Genomic DNA, 18740 nt, shown 5'->3' with positions numbered 1-18740 from the left:
AAAAAAAAAAAAAAAAAAAAAAATGGCGGGGGGAGAAATGGTCACAGGTTAAAAGAGACTTAAGAGGCATATCAGCCGAATCCTAATTCAAGCAAACCAACTGTAAAAAGGCATTTATGGGACAATTGGGATTAAGTAAACGCTGACCAGATATCTGACGATTTAAGGAATTTTTTTACGCATAATAAGGGTATCATCACCATGTTTTAAAGAGGAGAGTATCTTTTATAGAGACATATGGAAGAATTTATAAAGAGATATACTGAAGTATTTATGGATGAGATTATATTAATGTCTGGGATTTCCTTTACAAGTCATCTAGCCAGGCGGGGGATGGTGATGAAGGGAAAGAATGTAGGGATGGGGTATAGATGAGACAAGACTGGGTGTGATTGATACTGTTGATGAGCACATGAGGGTTCATTATACTTTATTTCTACTCTTGTGTATCTCTGAAATTTTTCTTAATAAAATATAGCACCACCGAAACCTGGTTTACAGGACCACATCAAGGGTTAGGGCCAAATAACTAAACGGCTGCTGTAACACGTGGGGAAGAGATTGAGATATTTAAAGGTGACTGTTATTCTGTGACCAGCATGTCGCTGAATGTACAATGTGGGGTGTGTGTTTGGCCATTTGTGTAGAAGTATAGTGTACCTGTTTTACAAACAGACTGAAAACATCTATTAATGTCTGAACTAGTTGTGCTATCCAGTTTTTGTCCATTAGTGTTAAAAAGCACGTTTCCTTACCTTTTTAAAATTTAAAAAAGATTTTCAAACATTTAAGGAGGATTCAATATTTTAGTATTGAGGATGGAACTCTTTCCTTATTATTATTTTTCTTAGAAGATATATAGAAAAAGTGTGCTTACAATTAGAAAGATGTGGGCCACAACCACTTTAAATTCTATTCAGGGAAAGCGGTGTTTTGTTTGGTTGCTCCCCCAACCCCCTTTATGTTTTTGGTGAAAGGTGGTTCTCTTCTGCTGTGACGAACTTTGGAGTGGGGCACTTGCCTAGATCAATTGATTCTTGAATTGTTCCCGTAACAGTCACATTTAAAACTCTTTATAAACTAATAATACAAGAGATTCTATCATTCCTTTCTCCTAAAAATAACTGCACACTGAATTCAGTGATGGGGCAGCAAATACACTTTCTGCAGTTCGCCTCTCTCAGTTCACAGACAGGTACAGCCCAACACGGAGGCTTTTTCAGCTTTGTAGGTAGTCTTCTTGTGTCTTATAATTTTTGAAAAGGAATCCAAGTATGTATGTTCTAAATTAACAAGAAATTTGGTATATTAAACGTGCACATGCAAAAATTCTCTATCTTATTTTGGCAGACACTGTATAAAGAAAGTCGGGAGGCACAGTTTTATTTGGTAGATTCAGAAGTACTGACACATGATGTCCCCTACCATGATTACTTCTATACCTTGAACAGATACTGTATCATCCGATCTTCAAAACAGAAATGCAGGCTAAGGTGAGCTGTCGTAAATGAGTGTGTTAGTCAAGATAGGCTAAATGATGCTCTTGTGACACATTACTCCTGAAGGTTTAGTAATAGCTGTACACAACAAAGCCTTATTTCTTGCTCAAATTACACACCCAACAGTGGTGAGCAGAGACGTGGGGCTCCTCCCTCCAGGCCCAAACCCAGTGAAGGTGTTGACATCTTGGCACTGCATAATCCAGAACGAGTGTTGTTTCAGTTGCTGCAGGAAGAAAGAGCTGTAGAATTGTGCATGGGCTTACCATTTTTTAGCCAGAACTAGTCACATGACCCTCTCTAATGGCAAGAGGGCTGGGAGTCCTTGGGGTTCAGTGGTACAGTTCTCGCCCTCCATGTGGGAGACCCGGCTCAATTCCCAGCTAATGCACCTCATGCACAGCCACCACCTGTCTGTCAGGGGAGGCTTGCTGTTGCTATGATGCTGAGCAGGTTTCACTGGAGCTTTCAGACTAAGACAAACTAGGAAGAAAGGCCTGGAAAAAAATCTTCCAAAAATCAACCAGTGAAAACATTATGGATCACAACGGTCCAGTCCATAACCGATCATGGAGATGGCGCAAGACTGGGCAGCATTTCACTCTGTTGTGCATGGGGTCACCATGGGTTGGAGGCTGAATCAACGGCAGCTAACAACAACGTGGTGAGCAGTAAGTGACTCTGCTGCCACGAGAACTGTTGGTGCATTAAAGATCGTGATGGGCTATCATGTGCTTGGCCTAGTCCAACTTACGTAGTCACTTTCAACTAATTTACAATCATTGGTGGCACAGTGGGTAGGAGCCCGGCTGCTAACCAAAAGGTTGGCAGTTTGAATCCACCAGCTGCTCCTTGGAAACCTATGGGGCAGTTCTACTCTGTCCTGTAGGGTTGCTATGAGTCAAAATTGACTCGACGGCAACAGGTTTGGTTATTTTTTAAGAGATTTTTTGTACAAGGCATTTAGAAAATTTAGAATTTATTTTGAAGCTTTATTGCTATTTAGGTAAAAAAAATAAAGGAAGGAAAATAGAGAAATAGAGAAAGGGAAGAAGGAAAATGACAATTTTTAGAAGGAAAAGTTGATAAAATTATTACAGTACCGAATACTTTTTTGAAGAAGTCATCAGTAAATGAATTTTCTTTTAGAATCTCAATGACTTTGAATCTTCTTTGTGGTTTTCCACTGAATCCAATCTTACACTTAATTGCAATGTTAATGTAACTAAAGTCTGTTCCTTAAATATGTATTCTGAATGCATACATCACCTTTTTTCCTTCTTATCCTGTTAGAGTTTCCACAGATTTGAAATACAGAAAACAGCCATGGGGCCTTGTCAAATCTTTAATTGAGAAGAATTCGTGGAGTTCATTGGAGGATTATTTCAAACAGCTTGGTTTGTAAATTTTTTTATTTATCTGCTTTTGTAAAGATGGTATTTATTCACAAAGTGGATTATTCATTTGGATTTGTAGCAGGACCTGGTGGGTGGTATTGGAATGACTCCTACTGAAGGGCTTCCAGCTATCCCACGTGCTCTGCCACCTGAGGAAGTTCTGAACTTCACATCTTTGTTCATCTAACAAATACTTGTGTAACGTTTATTATAGGCCAGGCATTATTCCGTGTGCATTATAAATATTAACTCATTCCATACTCGTAACAACCTCTGAGGTAGGGAGTATTTTTTTTTTTTTCCATTTTAATAAAGATAAAATTGAGACAGAGATCACAAGCCCGAGATCACAAGCCCAAGATCACACAGCTAGGAGCTGTCACATTCCCTGCCTCTGCAGTGAGCCAAGGAAGCTGACTCAGGGAGGGACTGCATAACCTGACCATAAATACACACTTGTGCTTGCTAAGGTTTGAAACACCCTCAGGCCCACACTTTCCTTATTGGATGCTGTCCACTAGCAGTGTGTTTTGTACACGTATGGACTTGGTGGAGGCAGATGCTGGAAGCTGACTGGGGAGGAGTGATACAGTTCTGTTTGGATATTCCTTAAAATATACATGATGAAAAAATATGTACATACATAAACGTAATTAATTTTAAAGAAAAGCTGCTGGTCAGTACACTCAGGGTAATTTAAAGCCTTATTTTCCTTGCTATTCTCCCTTTGGCTATTTCATTATTAATCTCCTAATCAGAAGCAGAGAAAATGAAACTCAAAAATTAGTTTGGCCACTGGATAATGAGCTTCTAATAAAAAAGTCTGGAGAAGAAAAAGGTTGAAACAAATGACAAAAATGAGGTTTTTAGGTTGTTTGCAGATTTTCTTCACTGGTGCTTCCTCTCTCTCAAACTGTCATTGGAAATTAGAGCTATTATGTGCTGCTCCTTTCTCTGAGGTTGACACTCCAGTACCATGACCTACCCTGGAAATTCTTCTAATGACCCAGTGTAAGTAGGCAGCCTGTTGTTTCCATAAGTGAAATAGCTGCATTAATATTTAATATAGCACATGGTACATTTGCTCTAATGATGCTGTCATTTGTTAATACAGTTCATTCTTCCTAGAATAAGGAAATCTCATTATGGGGTCATTGTACTCTCTAAGGCTTCTCATTAAGGGTAAGGTTGGAATTTAGGCCATAAGAACCTAAGGAATAGTTAAACAAAGTTACCAATTCTGAAAAAACAAACAAGAAATGAGACAACAGTCAAAAAGCCCTTGTATCTTGCAGTTGAGAAGGTTTTCCCCTGTTTAAATAGATTATTTTTTTATTTCCTTATTAGAATCACATTTGTTAATGGAAGAATCTATGTTAAACCAGTCCATTGAAGACTCTGGAAAACTTAGCGGCCTACGAAGGAGAAGGAGAACATTCAACGTAACAGCAGAAGTAGCTCCTAAACTTTCTTCTCAGCGGTCTTCTGGAGATGTGGGCTTAGATGTCAAAGGGGATATTACAGGTAGTGGTAAACAGATAAAATATGTTTAGTTTAGTTTTATGAGGCAGAATGTGCCCTTGTATATAAGCGAAGACAATTAGGGGGTCTCCTTTTCTCCCCTCCATTTTTGATAATGTTTATCAAACTCTGAGTTCCTTAAAGATAACTAACACATAGATCTAAAACAGCGGTTGCAAAATGGCAGGTGTATGGCCAATAGAAGTATTTTATTTGGCCCACGTGGTATTTTAAAAATGGAGTATTTTTATATAAAAAAATCAGACCCGACAGCTCTGGACCCAAATCCCCTCATTACAACAGTTGGCTGGAGCTTAGTAGTAGCTGCCCCGTAGACTGAGTGTTGCTCCCCATTCACCACGGTCCCCACCACTCTCCCCTGCTCCTGGACGCCTTGCTCATTTATGCTTCTTGCTAGCATTTGCACACAGCTGATTTCTGTCTTTGAGTTTACCGCGATGATTATATGCTTTCAGTCTTATGCACTATCGGCCAGCCCAGCAATGTTGCAAAGATGGAATCTGACTTTGATTATCCCCACTCTCAATTTTGAAGACGCCCTGCCTCTACTGTTATTCCCTCTGTCTCAGAGGTGTAATAATCATTATTAAATCCCCTTCCAGGACTTATTATGAATATGTTTATCCATTATTTAAGATTAATGGCTCTTTAATTTTGAAATTTAAAAGTTTAGGCATTAGAGAACAAGTGAGGGTGATGTTTTTCTTTTTTAAAGAGAGAAACATTCTACATAAACCCAACGCAAATATTATTTGCAGAGATAATACTTAGCTAGAGATCATATATGATGTATTGAATTGCTTAGAGTACATTAATTTGTAATATAGGCCAGATTTGAAGGATTGATGTAGGTTTTACTTCCTCAGATTTGTTTCATACTACTCAATACATCAGAAATCAAAAAAGGGGTGCAGGGAATTCACCCTAAATCCTTTTGTCCTTAGAAATAATTATTTTAAAATTTCTTTTCCAGTTCTTTTCAAATGAATATTAAATGAACAGTTGTAATCATAATCCTGATTCTAATGCACTAATACAGCCTTTTTCTTTTTTTCTTTTTTGATCTGTAGAAAAGAAAAAAGAAATGGAAAGCTATAACACCACTCTTATTGTGGTGATGAGTATTTCGTAAGTATTTGTTTTGAATGCTTATTTTGTTTGTGCATTTATCTTTTAACTAGTTTCAAAAAAGGATTTGAATCAAATTGTATATTATTGTGTAGAAATTGCCAATATTTGGCAATTTCTTTTCTGCAAAATAGTAGTGTCATATGCTTCAATCTGATAGTTTTTTATGTATGACTTATTTTCAGAATTATTAAATTTGAGGGAATACAAAGTACACATCCAATAAATGTCTTTATTTTTAGAATAATCTGATTTCTACCACAGGTTTTTTGTGGGAAGTTTGATAAATTTAAAGGGAATATTTATACATATATAAAAAAGAACCTGTTGCCACTGAGTCAATTCCGACTCATAGCAACCCTATAGGACAGAGTAGAACTGCCCCATAGGGCTTCCAAGTAGCAGCTGGTGGATTTGAACTGCCCACCTTTTGTTTAGCAGCTGAGCTCTTAACCAGTGTGCCACCAGGGCTCCACTTATGTATATACCCAAAAATCCACCGCTGTCGAGTTGCTTTCCGACTCATAGTGACCCTATAGGACAGAGTAGAATTGCCCCATAGTTTCCAAGGAGCGCCTGGTGGATTCAAACCACCGACCTTTTTGGTTAGCAGCCATAGCTCTTAACCACTACGCCACCAGGGTTTCCAATCATATATACAGGCCCGTGAAATCCTAGTAATACTATTTTATTCCATTTGATCGGAAGAGTGGTTCTTATCCTTTACTGTGCAAATCACTTGGGGAGCTTGCTAAAATGCAATTCCCAGGCTTCAGTCCCAGAGATTGATTTAGTAGGTCTTGAGTAGGGATCAGGAATCAGTATTTTAAAACACACACCCCAGGCTATTCAGAGGGAAGTTGTCTGAGGACCACATGGTAAGAAATACTGGGACAATTAGTCTGAATCAGAGTATTCCATAGGAATCTACCCAACCAGTCATATTTAGACTACTAATATCTACATGGCTCTATCTGAATATTGAGGTAGTCCATTAGATTTTATTGAATTGTTTCTGACTTGGTGATAACACTCTGGTTTTTGGAATAAAGCTTTTATATCAGCTGCTTTTCCTAATTATAGATTTCAGAAGATAAAAAATGTTTGAGTTCCTTTTAGTTTTTGAAAAGGTTTTAATATTCTGATTAAATAGGTTTGCTGTGTTAGTTTTGTAGTAAATATTATTTGTGATCATTTGCATTACTTGCAGAAAATTTAACTCAGATGTTGAAATGTTGACCGATACCCCATTTCACCACCACTCGTCTGTCAGTTTGTTGTACTGTGGTGGCTTGCATGTTGCTGTGATGCTGGAAGCTGTGCCACTGGTATTTCAAATACCAGCAGGGTCACCCATGGTGGACAGGTTTCAGTGGAGCTTCCAGACTAAGACCGACTAGGAAGAAGGAACTGGCAGTCTACTTCTGAAAAAACTGGCCAGTGAACACCTTATGAATAGCAGCAGAACATTGTCCGATATAGTGCCGGAAGATGAGCCCTCAGGTTGGAAGGCATACAAAAGACGACTGGGGAAGAACTGCCTCCTCAAAGTAGAGTCAACCTTAATGACATGGATGGAGTCAAGGTTGCAGGACCTTCATTTGCTGATGTGGCATCACTCAAAATGAGAAGAAACAACTGCAAATATCCGTTAATAATCGGGACATGGAATTAACAAAGTATGAATCTAGGAAAATTGGAATTCAAAATGAAATGGAATGCTTAAAGATAGATATCCTAGGCATTAGTGAGCTGAAATGGGCTGGTATTGGCCATTCTGAATTGGACAATCATATGGTCTACTATGGCAGGAGTGACAAATTGAAAAGGAACAGCATCCCATTCATTGTCAGAAAGAACATTTCTAGGTCTATCCTGAAGTACAGTGCTGTCAGTGATAGGATAATATCCATATGCCTACAAGGAAGACCAGTTAATATGACTGTTATTCAAATTTATACACCAACCACTAAGGCCAAAGATGAAGAAATTGAAGATTTTTTACCAACTTCTGCAGTCTGAAATTGATCAAACATGCAATCAAGATGCATTGATAATTACTGGTGATTGGAATGTGAAAGTTAGAAACAAAGAAGGATCAGTAGTTGGAAAATACGGCCTTGGTGATAGAAATGATGCTGGAGATCACATGATAGAATTTTTCAGGACCAACAGCCTATTCATTGGAAATACCTTTTTCAAAAACATAAACAGCAGCTATACACGTGGACCTCACCAGATGGAATGCACAGGAATCAAATCGACTACATCTGTGGAAAGAGATGATGGAGAATAAGGCCAGGGGCCAACTGCAGGACGGACCATCAATGGCTTGTATGCAAGTTAAAGTCGAAGCTGAAAAAATTTTTTAAAAAGTCTACGAGAGTCAAAATACGACCTTGAGTATATCCCACCTGAATTTAGAGACCATCTCAAGAGTAGAGTTGACACATTGAATACTAATGACCAAAGACCAGATGTGTTGTGGGATGACATCAAGGATATCATACATGAAGAAAGCAAAAGCCCATTAAAAAGAAAGAAAAAACCAAAATAGATGTCAGAAGGGACTCTGAAACTTGCTCTTGAACATAGAGTAGCTAAAGTGAATGGAAGAAATGATGAAGTAAAAGAGCTGAACAGAAGATTTCAAAGGGCAGCTTGAGAAGACAAACTATTATAATGAAATGTGCAAAGATCTGGAGTTAGAAAACCAAAAGGGAAAAACACACTCAGCATTTCTCAAGGTGAAAGAACTGCAGAAAAAATTCAAGCCTCAAGTTGCAATATTGAAGGATTCTATGGGCAAAATATTAAATGATGCAGGAAGCATCAAAAGTAGATTGAAGGAATACAGAGTCACTGTACCAAAAAGAACTGGTCGATGTTCAACCTTTTCAGGAGGTAGTATATGATAAAAAACTGATGGTATTAAAGGAAGAAGTCCAAGCTGCACTGAAGGCACTGGTGAAAAAGAAGACTCCAGGAATTGACAGAATATCATTTGAAATGTTTCAACCAATAGATGCAGTGCTGGAAGTGCTCATTCGTCTATGCCAAGAAATTTGGAACAGCCATCTGGCGAACTGAATGGAAGAGATCGTATTTGTGCCCATTCCAAAGAAAGATGATCCAACCAAATGCAGAAATTATCAAACAATATTATTAATGTCACCTACAAGTAAAATTTTCTGAAGATAATTCAAAAACGATTGCAGCAGTACATTGACAAGAACTGCCAGAAATTCAAGCCAGATTCAGAAGAGGACATGGAATGAGGGATATCATGGAATGAGGGATATCATTGCTGATGTCAGATGGATCATGGTTGAAAGTAGAGAATACCAGAAAGATGTTTACCTGTGTTTTATTAACTATGCAAAGGAATTCAACTGTGTGCATCATAACAAATTATGGATAACATTGTGAATAATGGAAATTCCAGAACACTTAATTGTGCTCATGCAGAACCTGTACATGGACCAAGAGGCAGTCGTTTGAACAGAACAAGGGAACACTGCGTGGTTTAAAATCAAGAAAGGTGTGCATCAGGGATGTGTCTTTTCACCATACTTATTCAATCTGTATGCTGAGCAAATAGTCCGAGACACTGGACTATATTAAGAAGAACGGGGCATCAGGATTGGAGGAAGACTCATTAACAACCTGTGACATATGGATGATTCAACCTTGCTTGCTGAAAGTGAAGAGGACTTGAAATACTTACTGATAAAGATCAAAGACCACAGCCTTCAGTATGGGTTACACCTCAACATAAACAAAACAAATTCACCACAACTGGACCAATAAAGCAGACAAACGGAAAAAATATTGAAGTTGTCAAGGATTTCATTTTACTTGGATCTACAATCAACACCCATGGAAGCAGCAGTCAAGAAATCAAAAGACGCACTGCATCGGGCAAATCTGCTGCAAAACACCTCTTTAAAGTGTTAAAAAGGAACAGTGTTACTGTGAGGACTAAGGTGTTCCTGACCCAAGCCGTGGTATTTTCAGTCACGTCATATGCATGCGAAAGCTTGATAATAAATAAGGAAGACCAAAGAAGAATTTACGCCTTTGAATTATGGTGTTGGCGAAGAATATTGAATACACCATGGACTTCCAGAAGAATGAACAAATCTGTCTTGGAAGAAGTACAGCCAGAATGCTCCTTAGAAGCCAAGATGGCGAGACTTTCTCTCAGTACTCTGGACATGTTATCAGGATGGACCAGTTCCTGGAGGACATCATGCTTGGTAGAGGGTCAGCTAAAAAGAGGAAGACCCTCAATGAGATGGATTGACACAGTGGCTGCACAATGGGCTCAGTCATAAAAAAGACTGTGAGGATGGCGCAGGACCAGACAGTGTTTTGTTCTGTCGTTCTCAGGGTTGATATGAGTCGAAACTGACTTGGCGGCACCTAACAACAACAACCCCATTTCAATGCCATAATAATTTCATAGATCTGATTTTCTTGCTACTGCCTTAGTTTTTCTTTTCTTTCTTTTTATTCTCTTCTGGATTGGTAAAGTGAATACTATGTATTTTTAAGGGCAAGTCAATGTTTTAAGAGAATAAGTAGAAAGATATGATGCTACTTACATATTTGTGTATATGTGTAATAAGGTCTGTATTCATTTACTTGAAAGAGTACTGTGAAACTAATAGAGTAAGTTCATTTAAGCATGTAACATTTTACATATGACACAATTAATGTCTATTTGGGATCTGTTACTTCCTTTGTCCAAGATGAACTAAAAGAAAATTTTGCTGAATGATAATTTGTTTTCCACTGGGAATAAGAGGCACATCGTGATCTAAGACTAAGTCCATACTGATCTTCATTTCTTTTTTGAACTGCAGCATTATGGGTGTATAATTGCTTAAGCCAAAAGGTCCCAAAAATAGACCTTGAAAGGTTACCTGATAGATTTCTAAGCTGGTGGCTCCCACATCAAATCAGCTGTGATTTCAGCAAAGAGGAGAGGTGCTAGAGACAACCCCAACTCACTTTGTTTAAGGACTTCATTGTCACTCTGGTTACCTTCCACTGTTCTCCTCAATATCCACTTAATATTTAAAGTAATTTTTTTGCTCAATAAAATAGGGATAATTGATTTAAATAATAACAATAACTGGAAAATAGTCTAGATAATGTGCATTTTGAAGCGTTTGCATGTATATTCTGCATTATTAATGCTTTAGGTCTGGATAGAGTGGATTAACCAGGTATGGTTTGCTCTGCCTAGTTTGCTGTTGCTAGTTTTGTTGAATGTGACACTGTTTATGAAGTTGTCCAAGATAGAATATGCTGCTCAGTCGTTTTACCGTCTCCACCTCCAAGAAGAGAAATCTCTAAAGTAAGTCTTCTTTCCCCCTCCAACCTGTTTTCACCATATTATTTCAATAATTCTTTCACTGGAGAAATTTTATTTCCAATTTCAGAGATTTTGATACATCCTATAGTCATAAACTATTTGTTTTTGTTTGCTTCTTTTCTTAATTTTGTGTTTTATTTGCAAATTTATGGGGGCACTGAAGATTTCTGGAAATGAAATATCGGAAAAGTATTCTCTTGATTTTGAAGATAGTATTGTTCTTGCAGTTTAGCCTCTGACATGGTGTCAAGAGCAGAAAATCCTCAAAAGAACAAAGATCAGGCTCATCGCTTAAAGGGAGTGCTCCGAGACTCCATAGTGATGCTCAAACAGGTAGGCAGCTCTGCGTACCACACTGCTTCTTACCGTCACGCCAGTAGGAATCAGCTTGTCTTCTGGCTATGAGAGAATATTTTATTGTATCAGTATTTGAAGAAATTCGACTCCTAGAGGAAGCTACCCTTGCCAGTTTCTGTGTTATGCATATTATGTGTATACGTAACTCACTGCTGTCAAGTTGATTCCAACTCACAGTGACTTGATAGGAGAGAGTAGAACTGCCCTACAGTTTTTCCAAGGCTGTAATCTTTATGGAGGCAGACTGCCACATCTTTCTCCCATGAAGTGTCTAGTGCATTTGAACTGCTGACCTTTTGGCTCATAGCCAAGTGCTTTAACCACTGCACCACCAGGGCTCCTATATTATGTGTATAGTTGCTTGTATTTATTTATTTATTTTACAAAATGTGAACATACTATACACATTGTCATATATCCTCTCTTTGCAATTAGTAATATATTTTGAAGATTTTCCATATCAGCATATATATATATATGTGTGTGTGTGTGTGTATATATATATATATATATATATATGTGTGTGTGTGTGTGTATATATATATATATATATATTTCTTTTTAGTGATCCTTCTAGAGAAAATTCTATGCGTAACTTTAAGTCTTTTTATAGAAATGGTAGATCCTGTAGACATTGATTATTTTGCTTTTATCTATTAACCATATATCTTGGAGAGACTTCCTTATCAGTATATAAAATGCTTCCTCGTGTTTTTAATGGCTGCATGGGATTCAACTGTATGTATAAAAGTGCCATAATTATTTTACTAGTTTTCCATAGAAGAACAAATATTTAGGTTATTTCTGGTCTTTTTCTATTAACATTAACTCTTGAACATAACATCATCAATGTGTGCTGCTCAGTTGTATACACCAAAACCTAGGGTACTCTTTGAAAAATAAATATTAAATTTTTCCATTATGAATATAATGCTCATTTTTCAAAATTGAAAAACTGACAATAATAGAAGAAAACCTATAGTTCTAGCATTCAGACACAATCTCTGTTAATATTTTTATAAGCTTTTTTTGTAATTCAAGAAAACTTTTTTAATTAGGTTTGTTTTTTATAAGATTCATTATTGGGCATTTCTGTGGTATCCTGTGGGCACCGAAGGGTACAGCTTCGACTAGGCACTCCACTGCTGCAGGTTATCTCCCTTTCTCCTCCCCTTCTCAGCAAGGAATAGATCCCAGACTCTTGCTTTTCTCCTCATCCTGTCCTCCCATTAGCTCCTCACTCTCAACTGATGACTGTGCCTCACAGAGAAAAGAGACACTTTCAGGTGGGACCTCCCCGCTCCTTCAATAACCAAATCTACAAACGTTCCTATCCCGGCACCTACCCTCGTCGTCACTCCTGTTAGGAGAGAGGCGTTCCTGTGTGTGCGAGGGACCAGTCCGACGCCTGTTTTCTGAATTCCGTCCCCCCCTTCATCAGCTGCCCCTCCTGCATGCAGCTGAATCATTAGCGTCAGTGCCGGACCGGCTCTGTTGTCTCCTGTATTAAAACCCCACATTGTTGGCACCCTTCTCCATCGACCACTCTCTTCCTTTCACTGTCATGCTCCTTGAGAGAGTTGCCTGCTCCTGCTGTCACTACTCTATAAGCCACTCACTTTTTAAAGTTTTTCTTTTTACTGAAATCACTCATTCACACAGTTTAAAGAGTTAACTTGTTCTACAAGGTTTGTTCGGAAAAAAAAAGCAATCCGAGCACCCTCTTCTCTTTTTCTTTCCCAAGGACAATTTTCAGCTCTTTTCGTTTGCTCTTTTGGTGCTCACCTCATATTTATAAATAGCAACCAAGTATTGATACTTCTTGATTTCTCCATTTTAAGTATTATTTTTTACTTCCCATCACAGAAGACATCAATGTGATTTTCTTTCCTTTCACCTACTTCTAAGCCCCTCTATCTTCCCAGTGAAGTCATAGCATAATTTTAGTTAGATCAATATTGAGTGTTTACTTAATTTTTACCAAGTCTGCCATTCAGAGCTGAGCTATAAAATAAATCACGACTGCTTTTTTTTTCTGTCTTTTGTTATCCCTGAAATTGTCTTATTATAGTGTTGATAGATGAGTATTATTTGTAAGTATTTCATACCCTCATTCTCTGTTGTATAAGTCTCCTCCCCAAATCTTCATTCCCCTCATTGTTCTATCAATGGAGCCTTCTGACTGGCTCCCATCTGGTCCATTGCCTGGTACACAGCTCTCCTCCTGGGCATTCCCATTGCCTCTGTCCTCTGTTGTATCTGATGTTTCCTGTATTTTCCTCTTTCTTGCTTTGCTCCCTCCTTTTAACAGAGCCTATCCTCCAGGAGCTTCTTGAGAGTATGGAGGTAAATAAGACTTGAGCTGTGTGAACAATTTTTATTCTACCCTCACTTTGATTAATGATTTGGCTGGGAATAGAATTCTGGATTGGAAATAACTTTTCCTTTGGAACTTTTAAGGCATTACTCCATTGTCTTTGGCTTCCAGTGTTACTACTGAGAATTCTGAAGCCATTACCATTCCTGATCCCTTCAATCTGGAAACTCATGCCCTTTTGTTCTGGCAAATTTTCTTGAATTATATAGTTGATTTCCTGCATTTTCTCTCTCCTGTCTTTCTGCAACTCCTGTTATTCGGATGTCTGCCTGCTGTTGCACTGGTTGGCCAATCTTACGTTGTCTTTCCAGTTTTCATCTCTTTGTCTTCTTGCTCCACTTTCTGGGAGATTTCAACTTTATCTTCAGATTCTTCTGTTGAGTTTTTCAATTTTTGCTAACAAGTTTTTAATTTCAAAGAGCTATTATTTCTCTGAATTGTTTCTTTTCTATGGCATTCTGGTCATTTTTAATGGCTCCAGTATCTTCCTTTATCTCTTTGAGCATATTACTGATAGTTCAAAGATATTTTTCTCTTCTTGTATACTCACTTTCTGTCAAGATCCTTTTTGTCCCGTTTTGATTTTTATCTTTCAGGTTAGAGGGCTTCTGGTGGTCTGCTTATGTGGCTCAGAAGCTCTTCACATGTGGGTAGGGCTTGTCTACTTTGAACTTACTCTGTAGATTTGGCTGGGCTATTGGTTGAGAAATCCCGATATTAGGTCTTTCCTCTTGGACTAGTTAGTTTCCACAGAAAGGCCCTTCTAATCTCCCCAATGGATTAAGGGCTGGGTTTTAGGAACCGAGTGAAGGAGGAGGGCTGGGGGAGGGCAGGGTAGAGGGGATGACCTCAGCATCAGTATACGTTTTTTCATGTAACCCCTGTTTTTGGTATGGTGCTACTGTCCTTAACAATGTCTGGTGTGTCCCCCTGAGCTAGAGACCCTCTGTTTTCTCCTCTCCAGAAAATAAAATTCCAGCCTTCTGTCCAGGAAGAAAGAGAGGTCAGATGCCCAGAGTTACATCCAACCATTCTTATTTTGGCCCCTTCCTCTTTATTCCCTTCCATAGATTTCTGGCCCCCAATTCCTCAGGTGTTTGAGGATTCTTCAGAGTAAATTTTGGTTCTCAGTTTTCTCTGTTAACTTGGGACTCAGCGTTTCCCAGGTCGGCTCCATTACCCATCTGCTTTCCAGTGTACCAAGCTGTCTTGCTGTTGCCACCTTTCTTGTTCTCCCCACTCTTGTGGGTTTATGCTTACGAAAAAAATCCCTTTACTCTGCTTTTAGTGGGGTTTCAGAAGGGAGCACAGTTGGGTGCATGTATTCAATCCACTCATTCTCTCTTCAGCTCATTCCTACCTGGTTTTCTTCCTCCACAATTCCACTGATACGCTCTAAGGTGCCCAGTGACCTCTGGCTTATGAAAGTAATGCACCTTTTTTTATTTTCCATCTTACAGGGTCAGCATTTGACAGAACTGACCACTCCCTCTTGAAATACTATCTAATCTTGCTTTCTTAAAACCATTAAAAAAAAAAAAAAGCTTTATTGTGATATAATTCACATACTCTAAAATTCACCCTTTTAAAGTGTGTGATTCAGTGGTTTTAGTATATTCCCAAGTTTGTACAGTCAGCACTGTCGAATTCCAGAACATTTTCTGATGTCCCAAAAGGAACCCTGTACCCATCAGCAGTAACTCCCCATTCTCCCCTCCCCTCAGCTCCAGGCAACCACGAATCTATTTTCTGTTTCTATGGATTTGCCTATTCTGGAGAGTTCTTATAATACGTGACCTTTTGTGACTGGCTTCCCTCACTCAGCATAATGTAAAACTGCTTTTTGCTGGTTAAAACCATCTCCTCTACCTGACCTCTCCGTGACTCAATGCTCCTGGGCTCTGTGTGAGATTCTCCTCCCTTCCCCTCTACTCTTGTTCTAGGTACATAGTCTCATCCACTTCCGTAGCTTTAAACACCACAGGTGCCAGTGACTCCTAAATCCTTACTGCTCTCCCTGACCTCTTCCCTGAGCTCCAGACTCATAGTTATTTCCCTCCTTGGCATCTTCACCTGGACTCAGCTTTTTCAGGTGTGCTCCATCATCCAGATCCTAGCAGGCATCTAGATCGGATCATGCCCACAGCGGAATTCAGTTTTCCTCCCACACCCAAACCTAATTCTCCTCTAGTCGTCCTCATTTGACATTACCATCTTCCAAACACTTAATAAAATGTGTAAGTATCTGTATGTATGTGATTATTTGGGTTCTGTATCCCTCACTAGTGTAAACCCCACGAAGGCAGGAACAGCGCCTGTCCAGTTCACTGTTGTATAACCAATGCTTAGCACAGTGCCCGGCATATAAGCAATAAATACTTGCTAAATGAATGAATACAAAAAAGAATGAGACATAATTCATGCCTTCAAGTTGCCTACAGTTTTATTAGGGAACTCAGATGTCCATGTGTATTGTTAAAGACTATAAAAAGTACAAACTTTTTTAGGTGTCAAAGTCAGTAGTAAGATAGTGCTTTAGAAGCTTAGAGGCAGGGTGATTAGGAAAAACTCCGTGGGCAGTGGGGTTGGGTCAGCTTTAGAAAGGTAAACGTGAGCACAACAGAAGCAGAGACCCGGAGGGGAAACTTGAGTTGTTTAGGGATAGTGAGGAGACCCCTGCAACTTCAGACACCATTGAGGAAAACCAACTTTTCACTTTGGGTCATGCTCGTAGTCGACCTGTTGGGAGGTAGAACATGCAGCAGTCCGTGTAGGAAGAAGTACAGTGCTCCAGCAGATGGGAAGCCAAACCCACAGATACACTAAGGGATCAGGTGTTTTATATTCACCTCTTATTTGGCCATCAGTATAAATACTATTAAATGTAAATGTAAACTTTCGGCATAAAAATAATCAGAAACATTTAAGCAATCTGATTTTGAACATTAATTTTGTTTGCAGCTGAAGAGCTCACTTGTTATGCTCCAGAGAACCTTTGATCTACTGAGTAAGAACAAGACTGGTAGCGCTGCCCAAAGCTAGTGATCTTAAGGACTGCAATAGAGACACTTGGAACTAAAAGAAGACATCTAGAAGAAAACCAAACAATGAAGGATTTTAATTGTCATAGGAACATTTCCATGTTTTCTCATTTTTGGTTTTTCTAATATGAACTTTTTTTCAATAATATTTATTTGATAATTTGTCCTAGCTGGCCTCAAGGATCCTTCCTTTCACTTCTTAAACATAATTCTAAGCTGTGAAGTTCTCCAGTGAACCATGAAATATATTATGGAGTTGAATTTCTCAGGTATGAGAAGAAAATGCACTCTGAATTGAATGGTATAGCCTCATTTTTCTGTGAGGTTTGAGGTTTGGATGCTTTATCTGTTAGTGCAGAATCAGTACTTATCCATAGAATGCTTTTACAGTTGAGACATGTTCAAGAGGCTAAAGAGGACAGACAATGTAAGAAGAAACCTCCAAATATAAGAAGAAAACTTCCAAAAACTAATCTTAAAGGATCAGTTTTCAGGCACATATCATATTTCTAGGTTTGTGTGTCTTCATTTATTTACTGTGCAAATTCAGTAGTCAAACCTTGTAAATATGTATGTTGATGATTATCTGAAGGGTTCTTCAGCCTAGTTGTATCTTTATGAAAGAAACAGTTGCTTTTTCTTAAGGTAGCTCTCAGAGGTGAGATTATCTTGTCTCTTTATACATCAAATAGCAGACGAGCCAATTCAGGAAAAGAGATATGTAGGACTCAAAATGAAGAACTATGCTCTGAGTTTTTAAAACCAGAAGACTGTGTTCAAGTCTGGGCATTTAGTGACAGATAATGAATACTTGAACTAAGCTCAGCTTCAGCTTAGCAGTTGGTCAAAGTGAGACCCCTGGCAGAAAATAATTTATATATTACTTTTCACTAGCCAGATGTGGCTTCACTCTTTATGTATATGTGTGTGGCTTGTTTTAGTGGATAAGTTATAAGCCAGGCATAAGCTTTAGCTCTTTACTGACTTTGAAGCTGTAAGCAGACACAAGCTTTGGCTCTTTCATAAAGTTTTTAGATTTTATGTCTCAATATAAGTGGTTCCCGAAAATAAGGACTTTGTAAACTGACTGGAAGTCAGACTTGTTTTCCCAGAGTTAGGAGTTAGCTCAGGAAGTGTCATAGTGTAGAATGATTTGTATATATTCTTACGTTGAAACAGCTATTGCCTTTAGTTAAATGTTTCGCTTATTTTCTAGAGTCACCAAAGCCCCATGAGATAGCTAAAGTTCTTTTTGAAATGCTAGTAAAGGATGAAAATATTGACTGGAGTAGAGGGACAGTGGGTTTCTCTGGGCAAATCCCAACTAAACTAGCTGGGTGTTCTTCTGTAAGAATTTAAGCAATGTCTGGCTGTGAGCAAGAGTGACTGGAGTGTAAACTTGAAACTTGTTAAGTTCACAAAAATGATCACTGACAAGCTGAATATTTTTGTGACGTTTTCTCAAAACGAGATCATACTCATAAATACCTCAAAGAAAATGACTAAATAAAATATGTATGTATGCACAATTCAGTTAATAAAATTTAAGCCTGTTATGCAAATTGAGTATCAATAAAAATAAAAAAGTCTAAGTTGTATGCACACCCATGTTCATTGCAGCATTATTCACAACAGCAAAAAAGATGGAAACAACCTAAGTGCTCATCAACAGATGAATGGATAAACACATACACACAATGGAGTACTACACAACATTAAAGAGCAATGATGAATCTGCGAAACATCTCAGAACTTGGATGAATCTGGAGAGCATTATGCTGAGTGAAATAAGGCAATCACAAAAGGGCAAATACTGTATGAGACCACTATTATAAAAACTCATGAAAGGGTTTACACACAGAAACAATCTTTGATAGTTATGAGGGAGGGGAAAGGTAGAGAGGGAAAAACACTAACTAGACAGTAGATAAGTGGTAACTTTGGTGAAGGGTAGGATAGTACACAATACTGGGGAAGCCAGCACAACCTGTCCAAAGCAAGGTCATGGAAGCTCCA

At 38.4% G+C, this 18740-nt stretch overlaps 1 protein-coding gene across 1 annotated transcript in view; it reads left to right on the top strand.

The window, feature by feature from the left end:
* Positions 1–17153, top strand: part of GRAMD1C (GRAM domain containing 1C) — a 73642-nt gene extending 56489 nt beyond the window's left edge. The window contains exons 9-15 of the mRNA XM_004373674.2: positions 1351–1493; positions 2793–2896; positions 4244–4420; positions 5509–5566; positions 10821–10931; positions 11177–11282; positions 16645–17153. Coding sequence (XP_004373731.1) covers positions 1351–1493; positions 2793–2896; positions 4244–4420; positions 5509–5566; positions 10821–10931; positions 11177–11282; positions 16645–16725 — 780 coding nt within the window. The 3' untranslated portion in view covers positions 16726–17153. The remainder of the gene's footprint in view (positions 1–1350; positions 1494–2792; positions 2897–4243; positions 4421–5508; positions 5567–10820; positions 10932–11176; positions 11283–16644) is intronic.
* The last annotated feature ends 1587 nt before the right edge of the window (positions 17154–18740 follow it).

Source organism: Trichechus manatus, unplaced genomic scaffold (genome assembly GCF_000243295.1).
Source record: "Trichechus manatus latirostris isolate Lorelei unplaced genomic scaffold, TriManLat1.0 scaffold00026, whole genome shotgun sequence".
Taxonomy (NCBI): Eukaryota; Metazoa; Chordata; class Mammalia; order Sirenia; family Trichechidae; genus Trichechus; species Trichechus manatus.
The sequence above is the reverse complement of the archived record's forward strand: the minus strand, read 5'-3'. Positions and strand labels throughout refer to the sequence as shown.